General features: G+C 41.0%; 1 protein-coding gene across 16 annotated transcripts in view; it reads right to left on the reverse strand.

Moving 5' to 3' along the window:
- PTK2 (protein tyrosine kinase 2) overlaps nt 1-16932 on the reverse strand; it is a 222193-nt gene that overhangs the window by 67353 nt on the left and 137908 nt on the right. For all 16 annotated transcript variants that reach the window (XM_074577925.1, XM_074577923.1, XM_074577920.1 and 13 more), the window contains 5 exons: nt 13273-13413; nt 12483-12560; nt 11398-11505; nt 10016-10133; nt 1554-1584 (listed from right to left, as the gene is read on the reverse strand). In XM_074577925.1, the coding sequence (XP_074434026.1) occupies nt 1554-1584; nt 10016-10133; nt 11398-11505; nt 12483-12560; nt 13273-13413 (476 nt within the window). The remainder of the gene's footprint in view (nt 1-1553; nt 1585-10015; nt 10134-11397; nt 11506-12482; nt 12561-13272; nt 13414-16932) is intronic.

Raw genomic sequence — 16932 nt, forward strand, 5'->3', positions numbered from 1 at the left:
CATATGAGCACGTACTAAGTTTACCAATTTTACTGCTTCCAGCCTCGACTTTCATTTCCTTTTCCTCCCTGCATTTTAACTCCTCTCTTCCTGCACCACGAGCAAGCTACCTGGCTAGCAAGGACTGCAGCAGGACCTGGGAAGGGAGAGAAATCCCGAGTATCTAAGTGGCTAGTTTCTTGCAGATTGAGGAACAACCTGTTTTCCGTACTCTACCCAGTAGTTTAAAAAGTAACAATTCTGGACTTCTTCCAGGAATCGTGGAAGAAAAAGAATGAGGTGGCTGGGTCAAAGTAGGCACGGTCCGGTCCCTGTGTCCCAAAGGAAAAAGGAAGCGATGAGATACTATAAACTGCTACATTTCATTTGGGCTTTCAACAGTTATCTCCTGCTACGGGATACTGGTGACGCTGCCCGATAAGGTTCAAGGCAAACAATCTGATGAGACTGGCTTTAAACTGGGTGCGAACGTGGCTATAGAGAAAGCAGTCAGATTGCAAAAAAAAATGCAAAAACCAAGTGGTTTGGTTAAAAGACTGACGTTTAGGAGGCCACAGTAAGAAACTGCACGTGGAAAGGGGAGAGAACCACCCAAACTGGCCAGATGGGATGGAGACCTCAGCACTGACACCAGGAATGCAGAGAGTCCGCAGGAAGAATTAACAGGCTTGCCTGCCACTGTGTTATGGGATACCAACAACATAAGAAGTGTCCTTAGTTCCAGCGGAGATGAATTAGAAATCTTTCCTTATTTACCTTATTGGGAAGGAGAAAAATGCAGAGAGGTATCTCAGCATACTTTAAGTAAGAATTATTAGATGCAGATAGCATGTCTCAGCGTACCTCAGATACAGCATCGCCGTAAAACTAGCCAGAGAAAAAAAGGCAACTCTATTCGCCAAACACAGATTAGCATTTTCTACAACCCACAATTACTATCAGAGAAGGATTTTTCTACATTACTGCATTTTAAAAAAATAGATTAAAAAGTATTTGCTAGGTAAACGGTATCCTTTATTACATTGAACCTAGAGGTCCCAGCTCAGACTGGCCCCATTATGGAAATTTTATTAACAAAAGGCAACACGACAGATTTATGTCAGGAGAAAAAAAAATAAATTTTTGTATTTCACATAAGCAGAAAAAGGGGACAAATAGGAAAAACAAGAGCACTGACTGACTCACAGACTGAAACCACAATTCAGAAACTGTTTAGCATCATTCCTATAATTACATTTACTCATGGACTCAAAACCAATAGCCGGAATCCCAGGCAAGTCTTTTCCAAAACATCCTTCTTTTGTTACTATCGAATATGTTCTATGCATTATGCACTTTTCCCCTCTGATTTTATTTCTAATATCTGTATCGTTTAGTGCTGCTGTCAGTCATTTATGCCCCATGGTCCCAAATGACCGTCTCCTATTTGTCCTAGAATCCAAAAGCAACAATAAAAATTAAGCACGCATAAAAAGTCCTAAAGCGTCACTTAAGTAAAACCATTTTTCAAAACATTTTTTTTAATATTTAAGAAAAGAAAGCGTAACACTTACTTTGGTATTGACGGTAAAGCTCTTTCACCTTCTGTGTAAACAAGAAGAAAACAGGATTAAAATTTTATTCCAAGTTTCCAAATAACCTTTCTCAATATGCAATACGTAAATGCCTGAAACAACGATCATCACAACCTCTCAGGGAAACGATGTTAATTCCAAAGACTGTTCTAGACATGTATTTAGAGCAGTGTATCAACACAACTCCTTCTAAACAGTGATACAGACCTTTTAGCAAACTCTTATCTGGGAGCACAATGCATACAGAATACAAAAGTTCTTTTTTATTCTTAACCAAGAACTACAATAAATCACCTTGCAGAAGGTATGACAGTATCTCATCTCTCCAGTAAGAAATGCTTTTCTTTTATCTCCAAGACATGCTAAGCACTAACACATTAATAAAACAATTGAAGCCAACTTGGACTTCCAAGTAAGACAACTGAAATAAATCATTAAAGTATATAATATATCATATTGATTTCACATTTGGTTGAGATAATACAACAGTAATGTTTAGTAGCCAGAGATGAAGTTAGCTTTTTCTGAACTATTTTCAAAGCTTTGCCGGTCTTTCTCTGATAATGGTACTGCATAATAAAAACTTGGATGTAAATAATCAAGCTTTTTTTTCCCTATTGGATTTGATGAGACACTTGGTAACCATGTGGGAAAGGACGATGGGGAAGCCACAGATCCTTCTGTAAAACACCAATGATTTATAGTAGGTCACAGTATGAAGGGAAGGAGAGAAAAGGCAATTAAAATGGGTTATCACTCTCTAAATCACTGTAGTACTGATGGAGTGACAGAGCAACGCTTTCAGAAAATGGTGATACATATCGATTACACAAAAGTAGTGTAAATTCTAGCTTGTTCTTATCCTGTTAAAATTTCCAAAATTTCCAGACCTTATAAAAGAGAACTACAGTGTTGCCTTTGTGTATTATGGGACTATGTAGAGAAATGCCCAGCACCCAGACACCACGCTCAACGCGGCAAAATACAGTATTTTATTACAATTTTTTTTTTTTGGTGTCTAAAGGGAGAGCAACATAGTTTGGCTCACCAACCTAGGTCTGGTTTTAAGTTTATTTAACAATGTTTAATCCATAAATGATGTTAACAACATGGCCTGTTAAGTTCACAAATATCCATTTTCCGTTTCCTACAACTTCACTGTGCTTTCACTAATCAGGTCTCTTGCTTCCATGCTAAACTTCTGCCCCAAGCTGGCTGTCTGACTTCTAGGGGACTAGTCAGACCTTTTAATGGTAAAAACAACCTTTGGAAATTGCCCAGGCCTATACAGTTTTGAGCAGGGACGTATCATAATTTGCTATGAGATGGGTGTTGTGTCAGGATGTTTCCTTTCACTGTTTCAAAGGAAGTCTGCCTGATTTTAGTCAAGCTCTCAGGTTTTTTTGGCTCTTAGAGCCTCAGACCTCCTCAGAGAGGAGACTCCAGCACTGGACTTGGGCTGCACATGCTCCACATCAAGCCCAGGGCTACAAAGTCAGATCTTTCCCAGTGGGTTTGGACGCAGACTCAATGGTACTTAAAGACGCTGAAGAGACAGCGGGTCCCCCTAAGTGCAGAAAGGGTAAGAGAGGTGCACCTCAAGGTCTGATGGGGGGTGTTGAAAAGGAAGACGCAGGAGAGAAGGGAAAAAAGGAGCTGTGACTTGGAAGACGACCTAGAGCAGCTCAGCAAAGCACCTAGAGCAAGACCCTGAAACTGGAGGGCGGAGGAAGGACAGCAAGATTATACAAGAAGCATGAGGTGGGAGATAAAGGTATTGTGATATTAGGGTAAATGACACCTTTCAGGAAAGGAAACGAAGGCAAAAATCATGAAAGGTAGTGTGGAGTGAGAAGTATGACAAGCTTGAAGATGACAACCCAGCAATAAAAAGACTGGGGGGAGGTACCCAAAAAAGAGGGACTGGAATGGGCACTAGAGGATTTGCGCTGGATGGAACTGGGCAAGAGACATCAAGCCTGGAGAAACAGCCAGAAGAGTCCTGCCACCACTGTGCAGGCCTCCTTAGGGTTGTGAAGGAGACTCAAGAACCTTTAAGATCTACATGGTACCTACCCCAGCTGTCACCATTATTTGTGAAAGCACCCCATGTTCTAGTTTACATCAAGTTATGATGCTACTGTTAGTTATTCCAACACCGGTCTAACATTTGGCAACGCATTTAATGGTTTACATGTTGCTGATGAATCACGTGTGTTACTGGTAAAACATACCTACAGTCTGCTGGTTTTAAACACTTAGGGAATGATACAAACATACAAACCTCTGTGTTAAAAACACTTCATTAAACCGCAAAGTTAACTTCATCATTCGATATCTTTAAATTGAGATAACTGGTGCACAACTAATGAGCAGCTATTCAAAATAATTTTCCTTGCTGCTTAATATGTAGTACCATCGCATATTAACGATGCTCTGTGCAAACTGTATTCTAAATACAGAGCTGTTAACTTCCTCTAGGTGTTTGTGGCTTTTTGTTTTGTGGAGAGCACATCAGTATCGTATCTGGGGACTTCAGAAACACCAGGGAACGATTTCATAACACTTGCAGGGCCACAGTGCTTCATATGTTTGAAGCATGCAGCATGCATACTTCAAACTCAGCTGTAGCTTCATACTCGGCTGCAGATCAGACTGTTTCTCTCTCCTGCAAACGTAGACCCTAACCTCTCAAGAAAGTGAGAAATACCACAGGTGGCAACTGCTAATGTACGCTGAAGTCAATTACTACCTATCAAAAGGGATCTAAGAGAGCTAAAGATAGGATCCAACTTTCCGATGCAGTATTAAGTTTCCTTAATGATGAGAATCCTGTTCTGCTCCCGCAAGTCTCCACTTAACTGAACAACTTTCTATCAGTGTGAAATACAGAGCAAGGACTGTAATAAAATCTCTTTCACAACAAAATCCTGATTCCATCTTAATAGTAAACCCATTCTACACATTTTGTGAGATAAGGAGAATGGGAATAACTGGTATCATTATGTAGGTAGTTGAGGAGTAGTAACATGATGTGGTTAACAAGTAGCGGGTGACAAAGGCACAAGGAATTGAAGATGGCTGAAAAACGTTGAGAGGAAATGATGGGGACAGACGGACGGAGAAAAGCAGACACTCTAACCCAAGTTAAATGAATGTTTCTTTACAGATTGCTTGGAAAAACAGGCAGCATGCGTGGGTCCAACATATCTAAATACTTGGTTTTTTTGATCATCTTCCTTTTCACTGTCCTTTGCCAAATTCTAGGAGGCACGACTGATTTTGTTCTCATCAGTAGTGGAACAACGCACTGTCGTGCTCTGAGCAGAACCAGCCCCTTGTCCCCTGGGCTGACAGGGGTGGGAGGGGTGGACAAGGCACGCTCAGCCCTGGGGAGAAGGAAGGAGCACTCAGCACTGCTCTGTGGCCACCATCTCACGTCTACACTGACCAGCTACATGGACATCCCCTTTCTGGCTGCTGGAGACAGACGTCAAGCGGAGGGCCATTTACAGACAGGGAAAATCGGAAATGCAAACATATATAAAAAAAAAAGCAGTCAGAAATAAAAACCTACTATTAAGTAGTATTAGAGACGCCTCCCCTTTCACTGCAGAAAATTCAAGAAAAATCCATCCACATCAAACTACTGTTAAAATGGCGTATCAAAGCTGATCTTAGAGACGCCTACGTGCTCTCTGGATACAAACTGCTCACTTCAGGCAGCACTTCCCAAATTGGTGCTCATCCTTTTACAGCTAAATAAAATACGGAACATTCATTAGTACCCTTGTAGGTCTGAAGTCAAAATTCATTACTAACAACATCCCAGTAAAAGCATATGTTGTTTTTCACAAGTTGAAACCCACAACATTTTGCCCAATTCTATATTCAATTAAAGAAACGGGATACGCATGATTGTATCAGGGTGTCCGTGCCCAGGTGTTGCCTGTGTGTGGAGCGGCCGGGGCTGCCCCGTGCCGGACACAGCCGGTCCCAGCCGGTCCCAGCCGGCTCCAAGGGCCCCAGCGCAGGACACAGCTGAGCCCCTCAGCCAAGCTGGGGGCGCCGGGGGGAAAAGAGGTTTGCGAAAGGGCCGAAGGCGGCCCAGGCAGAGGAGGAGGAAGGCAAGGAGGGAGCAGCAGCAGAGGGAGCCCCAGGGCGGAGGAGGAGGAGGGCAGGAGGTGCTGCAGGCCCGGAGCAGGGATCCCCTGCAGCCCTGCAGAGACCCCGCTGGAGCAGAGACCCCCCCTGCAGGCCGGGGAGGGCCCCAGGCCGCAGCGGGGGGATATTTCCTGCAGGAGCTGCGGCCGTGGAGAGCCCAGGCGGGAGCAGGTTGTCCCTGAAGGACTGCAGCCCGGGGCAGGGCCCGCGCTGGAGCAGGGAGAGGGGTGAGGAGGGAGGAGCGGCCCCGAGGGGCTGGCACGGACGGACCCACACCCCCAGCCCCAGCCCTGCGCCCCTCGGGGTGGGGAGAGGGGTTGGGAGTGAGGGGGGAAGATGGGAATGGCAAGGGGGCAGGAAAATGTTTTTTTTATTGTCTGTCCTTTTGTTTCTTACCACACAGTTCTGTTTTATTTGGCAGTAAATGACATAATTTTCCACAAGCTATGCCTGTTTTGCCCATGACAATAACGGGTAAGTGATGTCCCTGCCTTTACCTCCACCCATGAGCTTTCTCATCCCATTTTCTCCCCCGTCCTGCAGAGGAGCAGGAGTGAGCGGCAGCAGGCGGTGGCTGCTGGCCAGGTCTAACCCACCTTTGTGGTGCCCAACGTGGGGCTTCAGCAGTTCAAGGCGCCAACAGTCACTGAAAGAGGCAGCGGCCAAAGGTCAGAGTGGAAAATACGCGGGACTGCAGTAACTGTGGGGAGCCTGGATGCTGGTGTTGGGAATTTGTCATCGTAAAGTGGTAACATGACAAGGTGAGGAGTTTTACTGTGTATATACTGTTCTTTTCTTGTTTTGCTTTTGTGATGATGATGCTTTAGAATTTGACGGAGGGAATTTTTGTTGATGGCAGTGAAGGTCATAAAGAATATGCGATGAACATATATTTTAATGTTAATTATCAAGTGTGTGTGCCACAGAGGCAAGGGGCGGAAATGGCGTGGAGGCGGCTGTTCCCACAGTGGCCCCTGCTATCAAAGCCTTCGCACGTACACCCAGTACCTTCCACCACTCCTCTAACCCCTGCCTCCACAACACGCAAAAAGAACACTCAAGTATTTTGATTTATCCCAATGTAAACCGTCCTCCTCCGACTGAAAATATTTTTAGCCTTTTGTAAGAGTTTTGGCAATTTTGCATTACCTATAAAGCTTGTTTAAAGTGATTAACAGATCCCAAATTCAGCCACTAGACTCAGATCACAGCAAAGCTACTTAGTGCACAGTCTAATCAGTAAATAGCTTCTTAATATCAGTTTAAGGTATTATCAGTTGCTTCATTTGTGCTCTTGGCCTGTAAGAGTTAAAGTGTGATAATGGAAACACAGATACTAAGTTTAAAGTTTCCACATTGGTCTAAAGGGACCTATATACCATAATATTTATGAAAAATAAAACAAACTTAATGGAAACATGCCAAACACTGTCCAGGTCTTAAACATTACCAAATTAAGAAAAACTAGATTATTCATGGATAGCAAGACAGATAGTATCACAAAAACACAGGTTCTTTTAGTAATCAAGAAGGATAATTTATGAGGAGACTTGCAATAAACATGTAAATTTACAACAAATAGGGGACGGGAAAGCTCAAAGAGGGGAGAAAGCACATCTGTTGGACCCAGAGTTGCTACATGATTTGTTTCTGATGTGCCTGGTATAATCAAAGCTCACGGTGGGAGGGATCTGGGAATGCAGATCATGGTGAGGACAGCTCTCCTACGAAATGTTTAATTAATTATGTTGAGCATTGCTATGAACTTCAAAAAGAGTAACCTCAGACAAAATAACCCCACAATTTATTTTAACTGGTGGGATTCTCTTAATGTTTGCATAAAGAGTGTTCCCTAAGTGCTGTATAATGTTCCTTTAACTCAATCACTGCTCATCTGCTCTACGTTAAAATACACCAATAACAGTATCACACAAATAAACACACTCCATTAAATGCATTGATTTATTTTGCATTCATGCCTGCCGGCAACCCACAGCGCAAGGCATAGTTGTGCCTTGTACTGTACAAACACATAGAAAAATCAGAGATCTTGCTCTTAACGGAGCTTTGTGGGTCTACAAGACGTAACAGCTGAATGATAAGCAAATCGGGTCAGAGGAAGACAAGAATTAGACAGAAAAAGTGCAAAAAGAGTGGGTGAACTTTTACTGCCACCTACAGCAGCAGCAAATCAGGACCCCCGTGCCCTGCTAATCTTAAATGGGGGTTGCTTCTATGCATCACGGAACAAATATTGAAGAGGACACGGGAAATCCTGTGGAGATTTGGACTGGGAGCTGCTCCCTGGCTGGGGCAAGAAGAGCACAGAGGGCAGCAGAGCAAGGTTTGGCTGGGAAACGGAAACGCACGTGATGGCAGACAATCAATGCCACAATGCACAGCTCTGGAAGCTTGGGCACTAGGTGAACAGAGCTAAGACCTGATGAAGGCTTTGACTGCCTGCTGCGAATGACAGAACTGGAAATCCTCAGGCAGAGGTATTTTGTGGAGTTAAGAGCATTTATGTACAGGTAAGGAAAGGATAGCCGTTCTAATAGAGGAACAAGCGGATAATAGCACTGGCAACGTAGACTGAACGGACCCAATTTCTGAAATACCACCAGTGCAGAATTGGCAAGAATTGGATTTACTCTACGTATGTGCATCTAAAGAAAAATGAGGTGACAGAGACCTCCATTAACCTAGTATGAATGAAAGGTGGGGAGAGGTAATGTGTTAAGCTATGAAAAGTTTTTTAAAAGCTCGGCTGTGGCTGCTATAGTTCAGGCTGAAAAACAGCCAATCCACTGGCTATTATAAGGAAAGTTTTGGGAGTGAATAATGACTGTAACAAACCCCAAACCATGATTTTTCAGAAAAGAAGAGGCACAAAAGACAATCGTTCCCAAGAATAGCCTAGGCTAATGAAGTGAAAATCTTGGCTTGTGATGCCAATTTTACTTCTGGTGTATTAACTAGCCTTATCACTGATGTTAGCTTATCCTTTTGGTGTTGAACTTTCAGGCCAATGGTTCATCATCATAGCGCTGCGCATCAGGTTGGCTGGAAGAGCTGAGTTTGCGCTGAGGGAAGATTTTCCTTTGTATGGAGGTAAGGTCGCATGACTAACGCAAATTCTAACAGAGCTGCCTGTGTGGGAGCTAAGGGTGAGTCACACACACTAAGGGTCAGAAATAACAAACATGCAAACTCAAGAATAATTTGAACAATTACTAAGTGCTATCAAAACATCTAACACCCTCCAATCACATTTCTTCATTACTGAATGACCAAGTTTCAGGTTTTTTCATTTCTCCTGCCGTGCCAGGCAGGATGCTATGTATGGACCTGGGAAAGACCTGAACTACATCAATAATGCTACTCCATTCGAACAGCTACAGACCAGGGAAAACCAGTGGCACAGAAAAGGAAAAACATGGCTAAAAAGGGACCCGGCTTTAGACTGGAGAGCTTCTGAGATGGTTTGTCTACTTTCTTGTATTACAAATATGGAAGAAGGAAACAATTTATTCATTGTTTTAGATACTAAAAATGTTGAACTGATTTCCACAAGTAAAGATTAGTACGGGAGGACAGAAATTTTCATTCTTAAGCAGCTTTGCTTGGGTGTTTTTCAATAATTAAAGCTGGCTGAAATTAGAAATTCTAATGAAATTTAATAAAAAGTCTCTCTCTTAAAGGTGTACCTGCACCCTGGCCTCACTGCTTCCGGCTTGTGGGTTGTTACAAAAACAACTGATCAGCATTACAAAATGCATACCTCTGCTTCAGCTCTATTTCATGAGAAAGGCTCATGAGACTTCTCTCGACATTTTTGTATTTTAAAGATGTTTTGAGTATCTAGGAGGAAGGCAGTAATTTCTAAAACTTATCACTAGTCAAAACCGTATCCAAATGCATTCTAACCAACCGCTCTGAATTTCCACTTGTATATTAGGGAATCACATTTCAAGACAACATGTCCTTGTTAGGAGTGCCCTTAATTACAATTTGTTTACACCTGCTAGTGAAGCTCAGAATAGTGCAAAGCAGCAATTACTGAAAACTAGTCTCAATTATCAGCCATTAAGTAATTTTTGAGGGAGTGACGTTTACTATCAGTGTCTCTCATAACAAAAATACCTCATGGTTCCCCCCTGAAATACAAGAGCCTCCCAGTGAGGTTTTTGCTGATACCTTGTGCCTTCTATTCAAACGCAAAATAATCTATCAGTAGATGTGAGCATAGCAACTACCGGAATGAAACATCTCCTTACCTTTCTGTGGCCTGATAATAAAAGATTGCGTAGCTCCATTCACCAGCCGGCAATATCCGTCTATCAAGTCAGCCATATTCTCTGCAATGGTTAAGGATGGTGCTGTCACTGTCAGAGGCTGAAGAAGGAAAAAAACAAGGCACCAACAAAGAGGAATTATTGTAGTTGCAAACACCGAGCAGAACAGCTGTGTCATTGCATCAGAACTTCACACACACTTGCAAACAGTAAACAGAAAAATGCGGGTGAGAAAGAACTATCAGATTCTTGCTTTACCTCTTCTGTAGCAAATTTGAAACACGAGGTTCAGAAAGCACAGCTGATAAAACCCTCCACCCAAATGTAATATTAATCTGGGCTCATTAAGTGGCTTGCTGGCTAAGCTTTCCGTCAATCACTGTTCATTACAACTGTTATGACTTTCATGGCTATAATGATGACAATTCTGAAGAAGCTGCCTATTCCTTAAAGCTCTTACAGGTGGTATTCTTTTTCCACCCTTTTGTAGCAATTTATTCTTTGCCCTAAGAAGTAACTTTCTCAATTTCAAAAAAGATAAAAAGAAAATAAAAAAGAGACAGACAGTGGAAAAGGAGATGAGAGACATACAGACAAGTTATTAATTTTAATACCACCAACATTCCTCATCCTCTGCACGGATTTGCCAATTTGCCCCCAGTCCCGCTCTACCACAGAGACTGTTTTCCAGTGCACCGGACCAAGGAAAAGATTTGATTTCACTTCCAGCTCTGCCTCCATGTAACATGAGGGAAGAAATTTTCCCTCTTTCATATTTCCCCTTTCCACAAAGTGAAATTGCTCAGTTTCCTCTTTAAGACATAGCCTCATATACATACGCAGGCTTCAATTAAGTTGCACTTAAGGACGAGTATTTTTGAATTAAGCTTCTTTTACAAATATCAAAGTATACAAGTACCAGATGCAAAACCTAAGACACGTAATGAGTTCTAAATCTGTTTTAAAAACAAAAATATCTAACTGGTATAATGATGACTGCTCACACTCAACTTCCCTTTCCCCTCAAAGAACTAGAAAAATCAAACAACTGCAGAATGCCCGGAATGCAAACTGTTAAAATACAATGCACTGGTTGTAACTATAGGAGGGGCAGGAGAGTTTAACAATACTTGAAGTATTTGTACACACACACAGCCAGGCAGTGCCCAGCTTAAACATGCACGTACAAAAGTGAAGTATACTTTTGGTACGTATTTACACCGACAGTAGAAAAATCCAGAATGAAGTTACAGACCAGAACAAAACTACAACATACAGAATGTCTCCATTAAGAGTATACTACTCTCTGCCTCTTCCCAGGGAAACCAAAGCCAGGAAGTTTATCACAACTGTCAGTATCATACCTCAGGTGCACCTGCTATCTTGAGTTGCAACATCCCTTTTCTGTCCTTGTCTTCACTGTTTGAATACTGAATAGTTTGCACTTGATTAAAGTCTGCTAGATGAGTTGGCTGCGGAAAGGCAATGGAAAAAGTGAGGAAAATTTCAAAATTACAGCAAAAATACTTAGTCATTATTCTTGATGTTGCAAATGCACACGTAGAATTTGGTCTCCAGATTACACTTGCAGAAGTTTGTCCCTCTGTTCCTTTCTAGTTTCACTAGGCTTTGGGTAACAGAAATACCCACAGTATTTGCAAAATGAAACCAAGCAAGATGAAACCAAGCCTACAGAGGTCACTGTTGAGTAACTCCAGGCACACGCTAAAGTACATCGTGGGAACAACCTCCTGCAGGTCAGACTCAACAGTCGCCTCCAAGAACACGCAGCAGACTGCTGTGCATGGTATGTTCTTACAGCTGACTACGTATTCCCCATCTCCAAAACTTTTCACTGCCTTTGAATGAATTTCAATCAAAGTTGGACATGGACTCAACTGAAGTCATGACTGTGAAGGTCCCAAGCATTTTGCTACGAGAACCTGTCTGAACATACTTCCTCGCACCGGGGAGGTGCACAGGAGATACTGTAGCACAGTCCATATCAGGTAACGAAAAGGCTGTTAAGGACACGAAGTGCAGCAAATAAGCCAGCAATGACTGCACAAGTGCTCAACACTAACTGATTAAACAAGCTCTTCATTCACACATTCCTAAGAAAGAGGAGAATAATTTAGAATAATTTTCATGTTTCATTGTTAAAAAGTCACCGCTAACACTTCAAATTCTGCAAGCGAGCACTTCACTGGGTACAAAAGCCAACAAATTCAGTGCTAAGGCTGACACCATCTCTCTATTCAAGCGCATTTTCTCTGATACCAAATCATGAGTTAATATCTGAATAACAGCTGTATGTGCTGAATTTCCCAGCTCTTCTGTGTTTCACTCAAAGATTAGACTTGCCATTCCCCTTTGTGTGAAGTTCAGTTCACAACAGGTCACGGTTGTTAAGACAGTAACTGAGAAAATCAAGCAGAAGCAGACTTACATTTGCACCCTTGTCTGTAAGGTAACTGATTCCTTCTTCTGGGCCGATCGCCAGCTCCACTGAAATAATCCAGCTTGACTTCAGAATCGAAGGAGAAAGACAGGGCAAAATTTCAACAGTAAGACAAGACCTTGCTATGGAATGCTACCCTCCAATGCTATAATTACTGTTTTTACTAATTAATCTCCAGAAGCTTTTAAACCCTTCAAATAATTTAAAATATATTAAAATCAAGCATTTCTATAAGTAGCAAAACTCCTCATGACTGGTTTCCTGGGGATCCGTGCTACCCAAAATGCATTTCCATGTGTTTTATCTTAGGTCTACATGAGAACTATATATTTCCTACATTTCCTCTTCTCATGGACATTGATGTACATGTTCTAATTTCTACTTGAGTGTCTGTTTTCACAAAGCTTGCAGACTTAAGGCCCTTTCTCAAAATTTGAAATTGCTAGAGATTAAAAGGCATTAGAGGAAAATGTAAAACAGAAAAAGCTGAGAAGTCTCATTTCCTCGGGAAACCAGGTTAAAAATTGCTTGACTTTCGCAAACAAAGCACAAACAGATTCAATAACATATAATTCTTACCCTACTAATGAACAGTGCTTTCTTACCAGTTAACTGAGAAAGCTCGAAGTAAAATCAATAAATGTATTTTGTTGTTAATGAAATGCAAGAACTCATCTCCGCACCAAACCAGGAGCTAATTAGTCGCAGAACTAAGGAAAACCAATTAGACTCGTAACGACAGCATGTATTCTGGTGACCATCACATTCCTCTACTTACACCGAGAGCACACTTGAAGCATTCCTTGTCAAATCTGTACACTGGAGAGAGGATCTCAAAGAATTTCAAAATACTTTCTTCTCTATTGAGGTTGGCAAATTGTCGAAATGTTTGTTGGATTAATTTTCGTAGTGTTTTGGCCTGTGTATTAAAACATTCAAAGATCAATTATTTTACACCTAAACAGTGACGGTGCATTCTAAGAGTTTCAGTCACTTCATATCACTAACAGTTTCTTTATCAATGAGACACAGACAATTCTCAAGAAAAAATCAACTTCAAAAGATAAGTGACAGTTCTGCCTTCTAACTTCTGCTCGGGAACAAAATTACTTCTCCTATATATTACAGAGGGAATATCTAACTAATAATGTTTTGAATAAATTATAATAAAAGACAACATGTCAACCTTTGCAGGAACTATTCTTTCTAGATTCCTCATTTCTCCCAACCTCTTAACTGCGTACCAATACAAAACCACAACAACCTACACCTTCATACTAGGTTTTAAACTTAAATCACCATTTTTTTACCCAGTGGCAACAACCCAGCTGTAGCTGTATCTTAATCTCTGTGCACAATATCTTGGACTATCCATAGTACAGTCGATTCTTAAAGTCTGATGATATGCAAAACTTCCATATAGAAGATAAATTTAAATAGTAAATTGAAAATTAATGGAAAAAGTAAAACAAATATTTAAATTAAACCATTTTAACTATATTTTGTATAGTTTTATTAACTGTTTCCAGGGTAGAAATAACCACTTAAAAAGAGCAGCAGCAATCATCCTCCCAACATCTGGGACAGAGCAAGACACCTAATTACATATCTTGAAAAATAAAGTATGTAACGGATACAAGCAGGTTTTCAAACAACCGCATTTTTTTTTTTAAAAAAAAGGATAACTAAACTGAGACTTATGAAAGTGAAGTATTCGCCTGTATGTAATGTATAATCCCTGGGAAAGCTGCCACTCATGTGAAAATAGAAACAGAATCTGAAAAGCAATCTCTTTAACATGCCCCAAAACTGAACACGCAATCAAGAATCCTGAATAAGCCCATCTGTTTCTAAACACTAGAATTCATCTGGACAGAAGTGCAGTGCCTTCTCCTCATCTGTCCTAATCGTAAGAATCACAGAATCATTTAGGCTGGGAAAGACGGAGCACAGGTATGCTGCGGCAGTGCTGGGGGGCCAGGCGACCCACTGTTTTTTCATCATTGTTTACATCACATAATGCAAAATTCAGAAACCCACAAACACATCTATTCTTCTTCCCTTTGCCAAAGCTTGACCCATGTCTAAAGTGACTGAATATGTTTAAAAAAACCCCTTAGTAATATATTTTTAATATATCTTCCAACTAACAACAATGCTAGAAAGCAAACCCGTGCTTATTTTTGCAATATGTCAAGATTAAGACAGAAATTACCATTGTTCCTCTACCAAAACACATCTGAATGTCCTATTGTAATGGCATCAAACCTCTCAATTCTTTCACCTTGCCTATAACAGCTACACAATTACAAACTACACAAATATAAACTTCCTTTTGTCGTTAGCACTTCCAGTCAAATTAGGCATTCATTTTTAGTAAGACTTTAAAGAACATTCAGAACTCTAAATGGCCAGAAATTTTTAAAGGGAGTGGTCAGAAAAGAGTCACTCTGACAGCAGGGATCCAAGGCGACTGCACATTCACATAGAAAATGATCAGTTTTGCAATGACACTATAAAAAGAAAAATATCTGCTAGCTCAAGTTGGCTCAAGTATTTCAGCCACTCAGTTGGTGAAAGATACTTCATTCTGGCCACGGTTTGCTCTCCTGGCCTGTTTCAGCGTCACCCTGACTTCAAGGGAAATACACTGAAAATTCGCTCTTAAAATATTTCCCAAGAACGTGTCTATTTTTCCTCAGCTTTTGCTCAAGGCGTGCTCTAGAGTGACAGGTAAGACTCCTAATCTGCAAACTAAACACAACCTGGTTTACACCTCCGCATCCCCCTCGCCCCCCAACGGCTGGTTTAGCGTAAGTAGATGTTTTTTCCCCCGTGGTGTTTGCATCTTGCTCTACCTACACGCAGCATGGCTTAGCAAAGCGCAGGGAGGTTTCTTGTTCTTCTCTCGTGAAGTGATGAAAATGGAAGGCCTGTTGACTCAGTAACTTTTCCTCTGTGCTTCAATTAGGCGGACTTACTCTTTCTTGAACACAGACAGACAGAACTACTTGCAGCATATATGAGATACAGAGTATTGTCCAACGACTTCAATGTTTCCTCCTGGAGAAACCTCCCTGGACACGTCCTGGGACAGCACTTGCTTTCTTCTACAACGTTGTCTCACAGACACTCTGTAATCAGCTGATATATAGATTTTTCTAAACTCCTGACTTCTTAAAAATTATTTAGGGAGTTCCCCAAATAAAGCTGAACTTTCTGTTTTTAAACTCCTGCATATCACCTCGTACTTTGCACCGTTAAATATTTTGATTTTCATTTTTCCAGTCGTCTTGTCTTCCTGCACATAGAGTGATACCCTCCGCATAGCTCCCATCTCCTGAATCTGTAACATCAACAAATTTGATTACCACTGCGCTACCCTCTAAGCTTTACCTCACTAATAGAGAGAAAGAATTAATTTTATCTTTCATGGCCATCACGAGCTCTCCTTTGCCTGCCACTTTAAAATCATTCGCCTTCACAAAGTGAGAGAGCCATTTAATCATTTGAACCAATCCTAAATGATTTTTAATAGGGATTTCATTTTCATTAAAAAGCAGACCAGTTTTTCTTCTTCATATGTCCAACATTTTTCTTCATGTCTTTGCAAGATTCTGCTCAGCTTCAACTTCTGGCAATTCTTGCAACTTCTTTCTGCTATTCTCTCCATTTCATGATTTCTGAAGAGCAGTTTTCTTTGTTGGTCAGTTTTCTGGCTCCGTAATACCATTTTTTGAGACAGTTATTCATTCTTTTACGTCTGGAGCCTTTCACCACAATTTCTCCCATTAGAAGAGAATACAGTTTCATATAATTGCTTAAATTAAAATGCAGAGATTACTTAAATCCACTTGACTTCATTAGCTTCTGATTTTCAAAAGTCTTTTTTGAAACAAAACCCCTTCATGACAGACCTTTTCTGTTTATCCATTTAAATCGCGAAGTAGGAACCTTCTAAATCTGAAGCTGAATTCTATTATTTCTATAAAACCATCACTGCTTACCAAATACAGCTCTAAAATAGCAATTTATGATTTATACTTTCACACATGAATGGTAAAAGATATTTTTCCGAGACATTCATATCACGACGGCTATAGCTGTGAAAATACTTGGTGACCGTTCTTAACCCTCCTTTTCAAGACATGTCGGGAAAAATTTGCATTTTTTACTTTGGGAGCATATGGACTTCAATGGAAGCAGGATTCGACTAATGTTTATAGTCTTAACTAGGATTAACGTAAGTGGAAATTACTGGAAACCGTCCTTGAATGAGCTGGATACAGCCTTGAGCAAGGAAGGCAGAATATGGTTTTATCAAGCGGCCACTAAAAATATGCTGTTTTCTTACATGTCCCCTTCCTCTTTCTCCAGAAGTCTCATTTCTTTTTTAGGGGATAATAAAAAAAAAGGGTATTTCATACTAAAGGATCAG

Source organism: Larus michahellis, chromosome 2, assembly GCF_964199755.1.
Source record: "Larus michahellis chromosome 2, bLarMic1.1, whole genome shotgun sequence".
In the NCBI taxonomy this organism is placed as follows: domain Eukaryota; kingdom Metazoa; phylum Chordata; class Aves; order Charadriiformes; family Laridae; genus Larus; species Larus michahellis.